This window comes from Neocloeon triangulifer, unplaced genomic scaffold (assembly GCF_031216515.1).
Source record: "Neocloeon triangulifer isolate White Clay Creek 2 clone unplaced genomic scaffold, ASM3121651v1 ptg000001l, whole genome shotgun sequence".
Lineage (NCBI taxonomy): Eukaryota > Metazoa > Arthropoda > Insecta > Ephemeroptera > Baetidae > Neocloeon > Neocloeon triangulifer.
In genome coordinates, this window is record NW_026775544.1 from 5,583,002 (window position 1) to 5,600,541 (window position 17,540).

At 35.7% G+C, this 17,540-nt stretch overlaps 1 protein-coding gene across 6 annotated transcripts in view; it reads left to right on the top strand.

Moving 5' to 3' along the window:
* Positions 1-17,540, top strand: part of LOC132201685 (uncharacterized) — a 167,582-nt gene that overhangs the window by 149,033 nt on the left and 1,009 nt on the right. For all 6 annotated transcript variants that reach the window (XM_059628090.1, XM_059628057.1, XM_059628048.1 and 3 more), the window contains 7 exons: positions 7,157-7,396; positions 7,853-8,069; positions 14,680-14,744; positions 15,209-15,289; positions 15,752-15,991; positions 16,801-17,010; positions 17,376-17,488. In XM_059628090.1, the coding sequence (XP_059484073.1) occupies positions 7,157-7,396; positions 7,853-8,069; positions 14,680-14,744; positions 15,209-15,289; positions 15,752-15,991; positions 16,801-17,010; positions 17,376-17,482 (1,160 nt within the window). In that variant the 3' untranslated portion in view covers positions 17,483-17,488. The remainder of the gene's footprint in view (positions 1-7,156; positions 7,397-7,852; positions 8,070-14,679; positions 14,745-15,208; positions 15,290-15,751; positions 15,992-16,800; positions 17,011-17,375; positions 17,489-17,540) is intronic.

A 17,540-nucleotide genomic window follows, 5' to 3' on the forward strand; every position in this document is an offset into this window, starting at 1 on the left:
ACAACACTGGCTGGCTCTGGGGTGAAATGCGCGCAAAAATTGATACAGCCAAGGAACGTGCCGCCGGTCGACACCCTTTTAAGCGAGCAAACACCCATCCCATCAGTTTATCGGCCGATAGCACTGGCTGAACAATGGATTTTCAGCCTAGCAAGGTAGGCAACCGGCTGAACAGGGATATTGAATATTTGCGGAATTTCGCCTCGAGCTTTTCCGTCATACGCCTTTGTCGCAAAATGTGATGATCACCCATTTTAGCACGAATGGATGGTTACGTCAGGGCACAATTAACTTATACGTTTTGGCTAAATTGTGAATTAACTGATTAAAATTTAACGATTACCTTTTGAGCTGGACCACGCAGACGCAAACCTGGATTTGTAATCTTATAGAAGCACTCCTCACTAAAATTTGACCTGTTTATTTCATAAAATATGTGATAAAAAATATACGATATAAAAATTTACAAAACGTTCCATAATCAGAAAGAGATTTGAAAGAGATGATATTCTATTGATTCTAATAATGGCGTTTAGGTTAACCTTTAAAATGTCATTTATATTTTTATGCCTAATACAAAAACCTATTTTATTTTTCAATTATTTCCACTTATATAGCTAAAATAAAGTTCTTTTGCTCTCATGAAACTTTGAATTTGATTCGAACCAAATTTTTTAATTTTTACTTTTCTACTGCCAAATTCCTATCAATTAAAGTTTAATTTTAAAATTTTGATTATTAGAATGATTTTATAAATAATTTTTAAATATATGAAGTTTTCATACTTAGAGTTTATTATTATTATTACATCCTTACTTCCAAAAGATAAATCTCCCACTTTTGTTGTCTACAATTTTGCAATAATTAGTTTCTCTTTTGCAATTAGCTCAGGGCTATTAATGACCCTTTCCATCACCATCTTTCCACAGGATACTATTATCCCATCTTTTTTCCGAAATATTTCCCGACAAAGTGTACCGGGAAATTTCTAATAACGGCCAATTACAAGGGCCTTTCTCCCAGTCTGGTATATATTAATACATATTTCACATAAACAAGTGTCCTTGCACATATAGTGGAACGGCTTTGCGATCGGGGCTTTGCTGCTCGGCGGCATATTTCAGCTTGTGTGACGGCGACACAAAGGGTGGGTAATAATAACGTGTGAGTGACCGCCACTTGGCGCCTTAATAATTCAAAAACACGTCCCTTCGCACACACACGCCGTCATTTACATACCGGGGGATTACAGCGGTGCAGATTCGCTCTCTCTCTCTCTCTCTCTCTGCCGTCGTTATTGTTATTGTTGCTCACTAATCCCCGGCACCAAATCTTCGCCATGCAAATCAACGCCAGCGTGATTTTTGTCTCTAGACAGAAATAATAGCCCGGGGCTTTAATCTCGTTACGCGCCAAAGGATTAATTCACGACAGTTTTCAGGTGATTCTTCAACGGGATCTGTGCAAAAGTAGATCTACATGCAACGGATTCAGAACAATTTGCACTGCAAAATTTTATCATTTCATTTTGCCCTAATTGCTTTTTTACATATATCAGGGCCAGGCTGTTGATGTCGAATAGGATGATAAAATAACATAAATAACATAAGAGATATCATCACCTTTTTTTCCTTCATATTTTGGACCTTTATAAACTTTGATGATTGAAAGCTATATATCTAGAAAAAGGAACTTATTCGACTGCAGTTCGATTGGAATAAAAAAATAAAAATTTTCATTAGTTTAAAAAACATGAATTTTTACCCATTAAAGACTTTCGGGCCCTACTTAAGCTCCTTTTAAATACGAATTTAGACTGAAAAATAATTTCAAAATCATAAATCTATAATCGTTAAAATCTGATATTCAATCATTTAGAATATTTGCATTATGTCAACTTTTGTTCATAATTCCGTTGAAGAATCACCTCTTCAAACTGCTGCGAATTAATCATTTCAAGCGGACGAATTATAAAGGGGAAATTTTTTGCATTTCTCGTGACAGATTTTCGCTTGATTTGACACTAGATGAGGAAAAAACCGAACGAGGAAAAAATGAAGTTTCTCTTTCCTTTTTGCTTTGATGGGCGCTGAGAAACTTTCCGTGTATTTCTGTCCAAATCATACGACCCATTTGAAGGAAGAGAGGAAAAGTTTTTCGGTCCGCGTTTGTGACTAATAGAGCGCATTAATAAAGCCGCCGGCCAAATGGAGCGCACACGCCGCTCGCTCTCCGTTTGCGCGCCCTCAAGTGACCACTCAATTTATTCTGCAGCGAGTGCAGACTCGTGTTCTCGAAAATCGCCCGTCCGCTGTCAAAAATACGTCAGCTGCCGAAATTCCTCGGGGAAATTAAAGAAATTCCGAATGCGGTGCTGCGTGCAAAAGTTGGAAAAATTGTCCTTTCAACGCCGCCTGCAAACTAAGTGAGTGACCGTGTAGGCATAAAACTCGCTCTTTACCAGCCTCTTCGAAAGTCCTCTTTGAAATTCTACATGAAATTTATTTTCTACTTTTATTTTATAATTCATGGGAACTTTTTGTAATAAGTCTGAAAATTAAAAAATTCCTTGAATTTTATTGTTCCGTCATGTTTTACTTTTTTTATTTATCAAGGGCATTTTCTGCCCTAATATATAATTTTCAAATTCAAAATTATTCAAATTTGATAACAACAAGAGATAAAATAACACGAAATAACATATCAAAGCAAAATATTTTTTATTAATAAAATATACTTTTTACATGACTTATGGAGACGTTTTATTTGTAATTAGTTAAATTTTTATATCTTCATGATCATTATTGCAGCTAAAGTTAACTCATTAAATCTGAAAATTTCATAAAATGATCACGCCAAAAATATTGACTTCTTAAAATCTTTTCCTCCTTAATACTAAAGATCTTTCTTGATTTTTTTTATTATTTTTAAACAGTATAATAGCATTTGAAGACCAATCTATGTATCAGAAAAAAAATTTAAGGCAAACTGGCAGAAGTTTTGTTGGTAAATAAAATTATTTTCGCTGTCTGATTGATGACGAGTATGAAATATGAAATTGTCTAATGGTAAGAAAAATTGATACTCTTAATTATTCTACTTACAATGATCAGTATTAAATTTGGTGGTTGAACATCAATTCTTTTAATTTCCTAAAAAAAAAAATTACATAAAATTTTATTGTACAAGTGTTTTGGATATAAAGTTTCTAAAATAAAAACAATTTTTTTTTTAAGCAGATCACCAGGAATGAAATGCGTCTAACGAATCGTCTTTTTCATAAATTCCTCAGATCGCCTGGAACATTTAAAGCAGCAAAAAAGTCTGTGGTACAATCTATTAAGTGTTGAAAGTTTGATTTAAGAGGCAATTTCCTGTGTGGCGTAGGTGTCTTAACACTGAGGGCGGGGCCGCCGGTTATTTAGCCCCGAAATTTATTCCTCGCATTTCCCTCTGCCGACGGCGGCGGCGGCGCGTGAAAAATGCTGAATTAAAATAATACACGCCAAGAATCTCGCGCCTGACATATGAGCCAGGCAGCTGCGGCGTCGTAACCGACAGATAAATGGCGCAGCACAAAAAATATGAATGCCATTAGGCGTCCGCGGTGTATTTTTAATTCGAGATTAAGGCCCGTCGGCTCCCGAGTAATGGGCTCATCTCTGTTTGTGTGCTTTTTTATTATTATACCGACCTCTCCATTAATTTTTGAATAACGCATTACGCTTGCAAAAAGGGACAGAGCGACTCGCAGTGCAATTAGAATGGTCTGATTGTGTGGAAAGTTTGTATTTTTAATTAATATGACAGTGGAAAAATGTATGCTCGTCAAATGAAAAAAGTTTTTAAAACATTTCTAGTGAAACAGAAAGATTCTTAAAGAGTTTCATGCACATTTAAAATCTTAAGATAATCTAAAATATAATCTGACTCTAATTAAATGACAAGTTTATTTTGCAATGTGACGCAAATTCATTCAAAATTTGGTGTAAACATATGAAAATAATCAAGCGCGTATTTCAAATTATTGCCGAGGGATGTGCTGCGTATAGTGAACATCCTCTGAGGGCATCCATCCGCCAAGTTAATTAAATTTGCATACAGAACAGCACTAAAAGCAAGCGGATAATTGCAAATCTGCCACATCGTGTGGTACAGGGTAGTGGAATTTAATGCTAGAATCACGTAGTTTTAAATTACCAGTTTTCAGTACGAGATATCAAAGAATTGTCATTCAAAATAAAGTTGTTGTAATAAAATTTATAACTCAAACTCACAGAAGCCCATTTTGCTTTTTTAATATATATAATCAAATGGAAACAGATGCAAGAAAATTATTTCCAAGCATTCTTGTGTTTAAAATTAAATGTAGATCTAAATCTTACGATTTATTTATGCTTGATTGTGTGTAGACTGGTTGAAAATTAATTTTTGATTTGGTCTGAAAATGAATCTTAGCGGATTTTATCATTCAAATTAAAATAATGCGAGTACAAAAACTACTTTTATGGCCTTTTTTCTAAGAAAGGTTAATTTGAAAACGCTTAATTTGTTTAAAATATTATCATTGATACCACTGATACATGATATAAAAGAATTTAAAATTTTAATTAAATTTTTATTTATATCTGAATTCAAATAATGATTTATTGAAATAGTTCTTAACAGGTATGTTTTTAAACTCTATTTTAACGGCAAAAATTCTAAATTTTCGAATCCTTACTCAAATCCCATCAGCACGCCGAGGTTTGAAACTATACTGGTTTCAAATCAAACAACCTCGCGTTTCAGGGGAAGTAACATTTACCAAAGTTGGCGCCAGATTCAACAAACAATCGGTTCGCGGAGAAATTACTTGGCCAAATAACACAATGGAAGTGCGGAAGCGAAAGGAACGATAACCCCGCTCGGTGTGCGCGAGTGAGTGGGTGTTTGTTTATTTGTTCGCGAGCGTGTTTTGTTCTTGACAAGCGACGTTCGCATAAATTCGCGGATGACAACGCAGCAGCCAGCGAGAGAGAACAATTAGTCTGTTTATTTATTATCGCACTTTAGCTCGCGCGCCTTATCAAACTAATCCCGCCGAGTTTAACACGCGAATGTTTATTTGCACAAAAGCATTAATTCGTCCTGCCGGAAAATCGTTCAATGTTTGACGACGAATTATGAATTTTGTACGCAGCGGCGAAATTAAATTAAACGCGAGTAATGAGTTCCGAGAAAATGCAAATCGGCTTCCGAGACAATTAAGAGACGGAAATTCTCAGACGTTGTCGTCGGCATAATAGTCTCGGAAAATTTTTGTGCGTCTGCAAAAAGTGCAAACGAGAATTTTTTTGTCCCCGACGGCAGTTCACCCAGTCGGTCTACCTTTGAAAGGCGGGGCGACGTTTTTCATCCACTTGGTAATGATGATGGTAATCAGATCAAAAAGGGCAAAAAGCTGCAGCCGTTCCGCTTTCATCGCTCGTTTCTAAATATTTCGCTTGTTAATTGGCATAAAAGTGGAAATACGGAGATATTTTATTTTCATAGCAATCAATGTTCATCAAAGCATCTTTTTTTATTCTTTTAAAAGAATTAATTGAGTATATTTTTTTTACAGATTTTTTTTAAAATAATGAAGAACCTTATTTAGAATCAATTTAAGTTACATTTCTTTTATCTTGTTGGTGCCAAATAATTTTCCACAATTTTATTAAAATTGTACTTGGGGATTGATTGGGTTTATTTTAAATATGTAATATTACTTTTGAAAACTTCAAATTTATTTAAATTTTTTTGTTCAATTTGTGAACAAAATTTTTAAAACTCTGTTCCTAAAGAAGATGGCCAAGTTCCTTTGCCCTACCTCAGAAAATCCGCCAAAATAGGAGTTTCTTCCCGTTAGCCTGTTTGCTTCTTCAATGAAAAATTAACATATACACAATTAAAGGAAATTTTGATTCTTTATGTTTCCACCTACCTTTGTTAATGAACTTATCATTTATTTTTAATTTCTCATTTTCTCGCTTTAAGCAACATGAAATCTTAAAATTTGTGTAAATTCAAATTTGTGATAGATCAATAAACACAATTTGCAACTAAATTCATTTATGAAATCAATATATAAATATATAATAAATTTGGATTATTTTTCTTGTTTATAGTTTGCATGTCATTTAGGCAAAAAATACACACTTCCTTTTCGGTGCGCGACTGGAGCTCGTCGCAACTCACTCTGGTGGAAAGATTTAATCCGCGGCTCGTTTTGCTTTTTCCTGATAAACGTGCGGAAATCCCATCTTTTAAAATTCACTGCTGCGGAAAAACTCGCACGCTCTTGCTCGTCTCTTTTTTATATGCTGTGCTGCCACGTCTAAAAAGTTTTGAACTTTTAATCTTTGCCCAATAAAGAGGACCCGCTCTCATGAAAATTCAGCAGCTTTTTCCTGTTCACCGCCACTTTGGTCCTTTTTGATCTCAATTATAATTTGAGAGGTAAATTCAGGCCTCATTAAATCAGATCGCTTTATAATTGAAAATCGCGTTAATGAGAGGATATTTTTTGTGTTAAGATTGGTTTTGGAAGTTAAGGGAAACGTTGGTAATTATTTGACTTTTTCAAAGACTTTTTGTTTTTCTAACTAAAACTCACTGCGTTTGAAATGATTCAATTTAGTTGAACCTGTTAATTAAATATATTAATAAAGAACAAAATTAATAGCAGTTTGTATGGACATTGGTTTGTAAGCTTGTAAACATATTGCCTGCAGAAAATTAGAATTATAAGTATATTTTTGTCTACATTTTTTACTTGAAGCATAAAATAGAGGCAAGAGAAAACACAAAACTAACAGAGAAAATAAAACGGCAACTGTAAGGAGCAATAATTGTGACCAAATAGTAAAAGAAGAAAAACATCTTTTGTGGTTATGAAAAATTTACTAATTAATTAATACATTGAGACCCCATGAGAAATCTCAAAGCAATTGACATAAATAATAATTATACAAAAAAATATAAATACATTTGTACTTGCAGTTATCAATGTAACAATTTGGACAAATAAACAACAATAATTATCGTCGGTAAAAATTTATTGAAAAAAATATACAGCGGTTTATAATAAATATTAATTTCAAGAAGGAAATTGATTGAATATTTGTTGTTTCAGTTGAGGAGTTGCAGTGTCTGGCGACGTGGAAGGAGGGCAGTTCGCGGTATTTGGTCGGCTTAGTGCATCACAGCCACGCGACATCCAACGAAGACCGTTACAGGTGTTTTGTGTACGAAAAAGCCACAGAGCAGTCGCCGGACGAGACCGTCGACTACTGGGTGGCTCAGTCAGGTGATGCCACTTGCAACGGCCTCTTCACGCCGATGGAAGGATCGCGCACCATGATCCTCAGAAAAGGTAAATAAACTGTAAATAAAAGGTTGACATTGTAATGGAGTATTCAAAACAGTAACAGAGCGATATGGTTTTGTTTACCTTGTGAATACAAAACTATTTAATTTTAAAAAAATTGCTTCTAACAAAATAAATCAAAGATCCAAGTTGATCCAAGCAAAAATTAATAACATATTAGGATGATCTTGGCAATCAATTATGTAGCTCAATTTTAGAACTTAAGTTTAAAAGCTTATTATTTCAATGCTTATTGACTTACATGTAAGCACCTCATATCGGTGTCTCCTAAAATTTCTGAAAAAATTATCCTAACATAAATGTCCTGAAAAATGTCTGATCGCCATCTTTTTCTTTTTCCACCCAATAATTTAAATTAAATTCACCTATAGTGTTTTAACTAAAAATTTAATATTTTTTTCAATGAAATTAGAAGATATTTTAAAATGAATCAATTTTCAGCTCCATCGCCCAACAAATGCAAGTTTCCGAACTGGATCACCATGTTTCCTCACTGGCACACGCTCGACTACAGACGCTCGTACCAATTCCACCATCGCAACACGACGCTGAAAATCGCAAACGCGTCCGACGGCGGCGAGATGCGCGTCGTTTGCAGCGAGGACCGCCACGTGACGGCCGAGGTCGCGCACATCGTGACCCACGTCACCTCCGGCTGGTGAGTTCGACTTCAGCCAACCCCGCTATTTCCTTTGTTTTTTGCTGCCAGCAGGCTTATTTGCCTTGCTAATTGCGCGCTGCCAGATATAAATCAATTGCGCTTTAGATTTTTTTTATCTCTTTCGCGATTTATATATAGGGAGGCTTGCGAATCGCGTGACTGCCTAATAAGGCGTCGCCATAAATCGCTATGCACTTGCAACGCGTCCGGGACTGCAATAAATAATCCGCTCCAACTGGCACGCGTGCCAGTGAAAATCGTATCTTCTCAAATCCTGAGGTTGAAAATCGACTGAGCTGGGAAACCATGGTACAGAAATATCTGAATTATATTTAAAATTGCACTCCAAATGACAATTTAAAAATTACAATTATCTTAAAGGAATATTATTGCAAAATATTTATTTTGTTTTGCGAATTTTTTTGTTCTATGCAAGCTATTAAGTAATGATTATTTCAAATTTCACCAGTCTCGTCAGCTGAATAATCCAAGATTAAGTGAGCTAAATAAATTAAAGGATACCTTCGACATAAAAAATATGGTCAATGTTGATAAAAAATTTCAAGTTAATAAAGTAAAATAGTTTCTGAATTTTCCAGGCGTGTGTTCATTGTAGATCAATTTTGATAGAACCTCTATATCTGTGTTTATCTCGAATTGAAAACGTGAGTGAACTTTCTGGCTGGCTGTGTTTGGAAATGGAATTTCGCAGCGTAGAATTGGGGGTGATTGGAGAGTGGCAAAGAAAACGGCGAAAACAAAGAACGGCAAGGTTGAGCGATCAAAAGCAGCGATCTGAACGATTGTTTCTGGGCCGCCGCCTCCCCAAGCTCGCGGAATCGAGGACAAAGCTTTTCTTTCTGCAGCCGCTTGAAATATTAATTCAGCCCGTTTCCTTCAACAATAACTCTTCTGGCGAAATAGAAAAGATAAAAAGAAAATCTTCTATTCCCTCTACTCCAGCACCGTACAATATTTTTTTATTGTCCGTCAGTCGCAGCCAAAATAATAATAATCATCATAATAACGCAGCAAAGCACTTTGTAATGCTTTGCAGACTTTCCCTCATTTTTGCAGGCAAAGCTCAAGATGTGATCCCGGGAGGCACGCGTGAAATAATACAGCGCCCGCCACCAGGGAAATTTACTGTTAATACGTGCGCGGCCCGACGAGTTCATAATTCATTGATTGCCACGGGCGTGCAAAAAAGAAGCTTTTTTAATTTCCACGGCAACCACCGCGTCCTGCTCTTTTTTCAAAGGGTTGAAAAACACGCCCGCCTCTAACTTGTCAAACTTTCCTTTTTAAAACTTTTCCTGCTTTTACATTCCTCGTCATGGCGTTTGTTTGTCTTCCATTTTTCAAAGAAGTTTGTGGCGAAATTCATAGTTGGCGTCTTTGAGCCACTAGAATAAAAACCAACATGACGCAAATTGACACACTTTTGATGTTACCAATGAAATTTTTAAATTGTAATTACTTTTTATAGATAATACAGAGAATGCGGCCAAAGAGTCTGTTTAGAACTAATTTTTATATATATATATATTTGGGACAATAGATCTCAATAGATCTTTGCGAGAGGCATTTTATTGAAATTATGATGTGAAAACTTATGTAAAAAGAACTTGTGATAATTTAAAATTATTTGAACAATTTTTAATGCATTTACAATTTTGGGCTAATTTTTGGAGACTTTCCTATACATTAATATTTTGAAATTGTGCTGAAATATTTATTTTTTAACTGAGTGGGCTGATTCATATTAAAAAAAATTAAATCACAAATTTAAATTAAATTGATGGATTTTAAAAATTCGTTTATTCTTATAAAATTCTCCCTACACGAAATCTTTATTAAATGAAGGTTAATTATTTTTGTTCTGCGTCAAGTAAATTCTGAATTTTTTCTCCATTAAAAAATTGTTGATTAAGATATTCTTTCTGTCACCTTTTTTTGCAGTTCAGCCCTGTCAATAAGGCCGCAAACCTTTGGCAAGGTGAAGATTCGCGCTGATTATAGGTGGCCTAATTTTGAGTGATCTCCGGGCGCCTCGTCCCGGCGCCTAATGAAATTCCCTTTGATCCACCGAGCACGCACCGACACCTCATGAATTTTGCGCAGCGAAACGCGAGCGGCCGCGCTTTGAAGTTTTTCCCCCGGCAAAAATCACGCGTTTTCTTTTGACGTGTCGAACGAGCGAGCCCGGAGCGCGCGATCAATCAATTGCAGCTGCCCCTTTGTTCTTGTTTCGCGCGCAGAATGCAGTTTAATTAAATGTTGCCGGGATGATCCTCTTCCCGTGATTTACTGCCCTGGCTGCGGCCCACATAACTCTCTCGGCCCCTCTACCTACGCCCTACATATTTTCCCAGCAGCTGGCAATATTTCCAGATTGCTTCCATTGTTGGCTCCGGACAAGCTTGCTTTCCTTTATATTGTTATTTCTGGTGCCGACCGAGAGTGATTGGATGTGTTTGTTCGGAAGGAACTCTCGAGTTGGATTAGTTTTGTTGTTATTGGCGCCGGGCGTGAGGAGCCGAGTTAAATCTTAAGAGCCCAGAGACAATCTTAGTGAATCAAAATAATATTGATCGTGTGGAGCAAATCAAATTTAATTGAAACGGTTGTTATATAAAAACAGTTTTTTATATTGAATTTTCGGATCTTTCTTCATTTTTCAATCAAGATATTCTCTGTATAAAAAATATACAATTACATTAAAAAAACCTGTTTTTTTGTGTGTGTGAAAGATTCGCCACCTGTGGATAATTAAGTGAGATATATTTTCTATATTTTCAGAAGACAATCCAGGAAAAGGTAAAATTTAATGAATTGTCTCGCTGCACATTATATCTTCCAACAAAACAAGCCTTTTTACAATGCTTGAAGATTATTGCAGGGGAACAATGAAATTTGTGTTAATTTGTTAACATACATTAAAAAATTTCCATAATTTTTGTTCAGATTTGACATTGAAAGAAAATTATCTTGCTTCAGATCCTGTTCCTTCTCAACTAGATTAAAAAAGACCACAATTATTTATATTATTTTGTTCAATTGGAACTTCTGCATTAATTCAATTTACTTGAGACAAAAATAGCATCCTTTACTAGGTGTTTGCAAAGAAAATCCACTTTTGAATCTTCCTAGCTGGAGTGCAGTATTTTTTAAAAGTTAAAATGAATTTATAGTCCTTTCCAATTTTTTTTAAGTAAAAATTATATTTTTAATTGTTTAATGTAGAAAATATTTTAGTGCGAAATTTTCTACAGAAAGAGAACTCTCCTCCTTGCTCAAATTTTACCAAGAATTGCTGCGGCTTTTTGTTCTCGCCTCGGCCGAAGGGATTTTACGAAAAGTGTACGGGGAGTCCATTGGGTCAGGATGGAAAGGGTGCTTATTGTCGCTAATAATTTTGGTGAAACTGCAACATCGATAAAGTACGGCGGCGGGGCGGCTGCAATATTGCCCGAGGAATTTCGGGGCGTGTGTCGTAAAGTGCGTGCGGCTGACACGTTTTGTGCGGCGGGCATTTTTGCGGCCGACAAAGTGGCCTGTGTGCAAAGTTGCGAGGTCACCAAACAAATTATCATTTATGGCTCTGCCGCTCGCTGCGCGCGTGTATTAAAATGTTATGCGGCGGCTCGGAAGGTCGCTGGGAATGCCGCGCTTATTTATGGCGGTGCCGCTGCCTGGCCTGGCCACACACATACATATTCGGCACGTCATTGTGCGTTATCGGAACAACGAGGGGGCCACTTTGCACAACGGGTAGCTGCCGTCAAGTGTCTATAAGTTTGCGCCGTAACTCTGGCCCGCTCCATTAGCTGTTAAATCTAGCATGCATTACCCGCCAGCCGTGTAGGAAGCAGCCAACGAAAAATGAACGCCCGCCCGAATTCATATATCACCGCGCCAAAGAGAAAAGACGGAGAAATTGCGTCGAATTCCGGTCGGTGTGCGCGCGCGATAGCACCAAAGTTCCCTGCCAAAACGCAAAACACCCTTTCTTTGCACAAAATCGGGAAGGTTTAAAGGGATACGATTGTGTTTAAAAAAAAGTGTAATTAAGCATGTTAATTTAATGTAAAAACTAAAAATAATACAATCAATATATAATAGACATTTCTTGCAATAAAAATTTATTGTTTAAATTAATTAAATTAAATTTTTGATGATGATGAAAATTAGTTAAGTAGTACAATTCTGTATTATTTTATTTTTTAGCACATTACCTCAAATAATAATAATAATAATAGTAATCTTTACTGCTGTGTTCTGCAAAAATTAGAAAACAAATCGAGAAATAAATATTTAATTTTTTCACGAGTGTAATTTACGCTTTCAATATAATAAACGCGGTTCAATTTAATTAATTACTGTTGAAATTTTGATGTAACCATTTTTGCTTGAAAGAGGAGCTCTAATATTTTACATTTATTACATTTTTTATTTCCATGGAATTTCTAAGTAAGCACCGTCAAATTTTGAAACGAAGCAAGCGTTTGTATGAAATAATGAACAAATAACTCTGGTAATATGTGGACGGTGAAACACTTTGTTGTTTCACCACCGAAATTCCAACTACTAAAATTCTCTTCATAATTATATTTTCCATTATTAATCTCTGAAATTTTTACAATTATAACCTTTTTGTAAAGCGAATTAAGGGTTAAAATATTCATCTTTGGATTCTGTTTGGGTTTTCAGAAGTTTTTTTTAAATTTTTCCAAGCATCAATGGGAAAGTTTATACTCATTTCGTTTTAAAGGAATTAATCCAATTTTAATCATTCTGTATGTATACATAAAGATATATACATATTAGATTCTATAAAAAATTAATTAAAGATTAATCCATTGAATAGCCTCATGGAAGTTAAAAGCCCCACCCAGAAATTATTTTCATTCTATTTTCTTTCCCCCTTGCTATTTATCCTAAAGTTGTTTTTCTGGGGGGTTTTTCTACGATTGGGACTTCTCCCTGTAAGCATTTATTTTGTCTAACGTTTTCCGCTCAGGTTGACGGAAATAGTGCAATAAAGGATATACATTCGGACTTTTACTTCCTGGTTGAATTGAAAGTTCTAAAAAATTTCTTGCATCACGCTTCTAAAGACTATTCTTCAAATATCATCTTTTTCTCAAAATTGTTGTAAGAACATGGCGTTAAATTTAAAGCACATGGCAGGGGGATCGGATCGATGATGTGCACGTCGCTTTTATTGTCTCAAGGCGGTCGGGTGGCGGAGGCAGGCAAGGGTTATTGGTAACGGTAAATCTGGCGAGCGTGACGTTGTAGCTGCTGCACAAACATAACTCTTCCCGCGTCGCCCTCCAGGGGCGGCATTCATTCACATGTAATTAAAGCAGCTTTGTGCGTGCTTGCGGTGCACCGACGATGACATCCATTCCATAACAATGTGCGCCTGCCACACCACCAGACACGCGTCGCTTTTATTCTGTCACCTCTTGCGCGAGACACTTTCTGCTCCACGGGCGTCACAGTAATTGCAGCTAATTGGCAAAGTCGACGGTACTGATTTCAAAAGTTGCAGAGTTGCCAGAGGTGAATAATGGCTGTCTCGCGGGGGCATAATTGGTGTGTGGAATTCGCGCCGTTTATGGCCAAAGTGCTGGTCGGGCCACATGTTAGAAAAGTTTTCAAGAGACACTTTCTCCTTCATATTTAAAATAAGGGCATATTTTTTGTGAATGAAAAATAATTAATAAAAGGGGTAATTATTTTTCTGCTGAATTTATATGTATAATAATTTTGATTTATCAAACAACTAGCATAGAAACCAATTCTTCATGAATTTTTTTTTGCATTAAAAAGGACTTAATTTGGAGCATAAATGATGTTTAAATCTATAAGATTTCAATTGCAAAGAATTTAGATTAAATTATATTTTGCAATAGAATATCCGAGGGAATTTCAACTAAAATGTGATTATTGCATTTCCTCCAGTTTGAAAGTTTTTTATGAAAAATTTCCAAACCAACACCAATTTTCGCAACACATTTTCAAAATCAACTTCAATTAAATAAATATTTAGATTTTAGGCAACCTACTTTTCTAATCAGTCGTGCCGGTTGCCTACCCTCGCTTTCCTCGGTTTTGAAAATGTTAGCATAGTGGAGTGAAAATCTGAGCTGAAAGTTCATTTGTGGCTCTTTATAAAAATGTACAAAAGTAAAATTACAAAACTGTAATAATTATGATCCAGACGAATTGAAATATAAATTAATTTATTTATTTATTAATCAGGATCAAAGGTGTTCAAACCAGTAATATTTAAATATTTTTTATTTAATTTTTAACTAACAATTAACTAATAATATTTACCTATGAGATGCCGTTTCATCATATGCACCGGTAAAAATTAATTGGAAAACATCTTCTATGAAACTTTCCTTGTGTCCTGAATTTTAATTGTTTTTATGCAATAATTTAAGCTCCGAAATTTTAACATAAATTAAAAAGCTTTTTGCATGTATATCTGGAGTCCAGTGGAAAAAGCTTTGACCCGCTCCAACCTCACTCACCTCGCTTTCTCTTTACATCAAACGCAGCTTCTAAAAGATATCGTGTTTTGTTTCAGCCAAAGTGGATACGTGTGCATGATGTTCTACAGGAGAGACGCTCACGTAATTGAATTACAAACAGGTAAGCCTTTCCTCAAACTCTGTTCACTCGCATGTTTCTCTCTCCGACTCCCACGCTGCTTTTTGTCTGACACAAAACTCCAGCAACTCTCAAAGGTCTGCGTTGCATTTTTTTTTCTGCACAGTACTTCAAAGGACGGACAGCACTTCTTGCAAATCGCATTTAACTCAAGAGACGCGCACACGTGTAATTATAATTACAGAGATGCGACGCAAACAAGACCTTGCTAATTAATCGTGCTGTTTGCACAACAAGAATAAACGGAATTCACGAGACGCCTTCATTAATTTCCCGACGAAAACTGAAGAGAGTTGAGGGTTTATATGTATTAATTGCGTTTGTCGCGCCGGAGCAGAAAGTTTTTGCTCGTTTATTTGATTAAAAGCGTTCCCTCTTCCCTTCTCTCGCTCGCTCGCACAGATGCAAATTGATTGAAAAACTGATTGTTACGTCTTGGTTTGCAGGATTGTTTTCGCGGAGACCCGAAGAAGCGTGCCACTCGCACCACTTTGACAAAAACACTCTGCCTTATGTGACGCTAGTCAGTAAGTACCAAAATTATCAACATATTATCTTATTATGAAATATAACATACGATCATTTATTTGAAAATTGATTAAATTTCTTGTTAACTTTGGGCCTGAAATGTTCATCACTTGGTTATATTAAAGATTTTATTTATGGCATTTAAATGCTAAAATTTTGTAATGTTTTATATTTATTAATTCATTGAGGAAAATTCATTTTGATCATTTTCATATGATTGGGAACTTAAAAATTTTGCATACGATTGCAAATTTCGAATGATTTTCATTCATCACTCATACGAGTGTACCAAATTTATCAAAACATTATCTTTCAATTTTTCAAACTATAGGTATGGCAGAGTAAATAGTAATCATTTTATGTTATATAAGAAATCAAAAAGTTTTAAAAAAAATATTGTCCATGAAGTTGGTAGGAAAATATAATTCAAACAAATATAAATGAGTGAATTTTAATTCCAGCTTCAAGTCCCGAGTCTCGTGACTGTCCGTACTCCGGCCGCTTCAGCGTGCTGGGTTTGAGCCAGGAAGAACGACGGTCGAGCGCCAACAGCGCGGCGCAAACCTCCCAGGCCGTGGACAACGCGGCGTCCATGATTCCGGGCGGCTGCTCACCTGAGTTCACCAGCCTGCGCGTCGGCTGCACCAACGTGGATACGATGGAGTTCCGCTCCGAGTGCACACGGACGGACACAATATCAGGTAAGGATTGGGATAAAATAGCAATAACTATTTTTTAAAGTCATGAAGTTTTTTTATTGATTTAATTTACATTTATTAGTTTGAAAACTTGAATATTAAATCTGTCCTAGTTTTGAGAAACACTTTAAGAAAGATGTGTTTGTCTTGATCAGTCTTGATAACCATGAATTCATGTAAAATTTTTAATATTTTTTTTTTTAATTTTCTTCGAATGTTGAAAAAGTGAATCAGAATTTACTATCATTATTTATTAGTTTACTATTTTTTTAATACTCTTCTATTAAAAATCTCCTTTCTTGATGTTGTAAATATTTATTTTGAGAAAAATGCTTTTATTCAAATTATGTGTTTTAATCCCCCTCCTCAATTTTTCCATACTTTATGGTAAAAATGCAACAATTTTCTCCCCCTATAATTTCTTAATTGTTAGAAAAAGAAGATTCTATGTTATATTGAAAAATGAAACTAATGTTAAGGTAAAAAATCCTTTTCTTTCTTTCGAAACGAACAATTTATCAAATTCCTGTGTTGTCTTTGAAGTTCAATTGTTTCTGTCTTAATATTTATTTACGTAATATTGTTGCTGTTTATTTTTTCAAAAACATTATGCAAATCGCAATTAAAAATAAAAGCTCCATAATTCCCACATTGCAAAGCAAAGAGCAAAGTTCTCTTGACTTTTCGTTGGTTGGCATTTCGGTGCAAAAATGTTCCTAAATGGGGATTGCGCTCCGGCATTTTCCTTCTCTCTGTGTCACGCTCAGTTTGATTCATTTAGGCGAAAAAACTGACAGTGTTTTTTTTTCCAGCGTACTCGTGTCACGGCGGGTGGGAGGACAACGGGACACACTTTCTGATCACGACGCCGTTGAGCCGGACGTCGCACGGCGCCCGACGCCTCTGCTTCATTTACCGCGAGAGCGCCCTCGGCGTCCACTTCTCCAGCAGCGCCGTCTCCTGTCAAAGGGACATCAGCCCAGGCGTCGGCGGCATCTTGGCCTTCAACGTCACCAGTTCAGGTATGTGTCACAAGGGTACTTCAAACTCTCAAGTGGGCCAAATTGGACCCTTGCCATGAAGATGCTAAAAAAAATCATCAGTTGGCAACGTTAATTCACTATCAAAAGAACTTCTTCAATAAACAATTCACTTCAATTGCTAATGTTACACAATTTAAAATTATCTGTAACAATTTATAATGTTTTGTTGTAAGAAAAATGAGAAGCCAAAATATTTAATCATATACTAAATTTTGAATTCAGAGGTTAATTTTACATAATGTATAATATTCATTTCTTTTAGAAAATAAATAAAATATAAATAAAAATTATGCATACACAACTAAAGACCTTTGATTTTCTAATTAATCAATTTTCAATTACAGGCAATTGTATGGAGGAAAACAGCAGCGCTGGTATTTCACCCTCAAGGGTCACACTTTCTTCGGCCTTTGTTCTTCTCATCTCCTTGTCTGGAATTTTCAACAGGTGACTCTAGGTAAAAAAAATTTATCTTTAAAATTGAAATAGCATTAATTAAAATATTACAT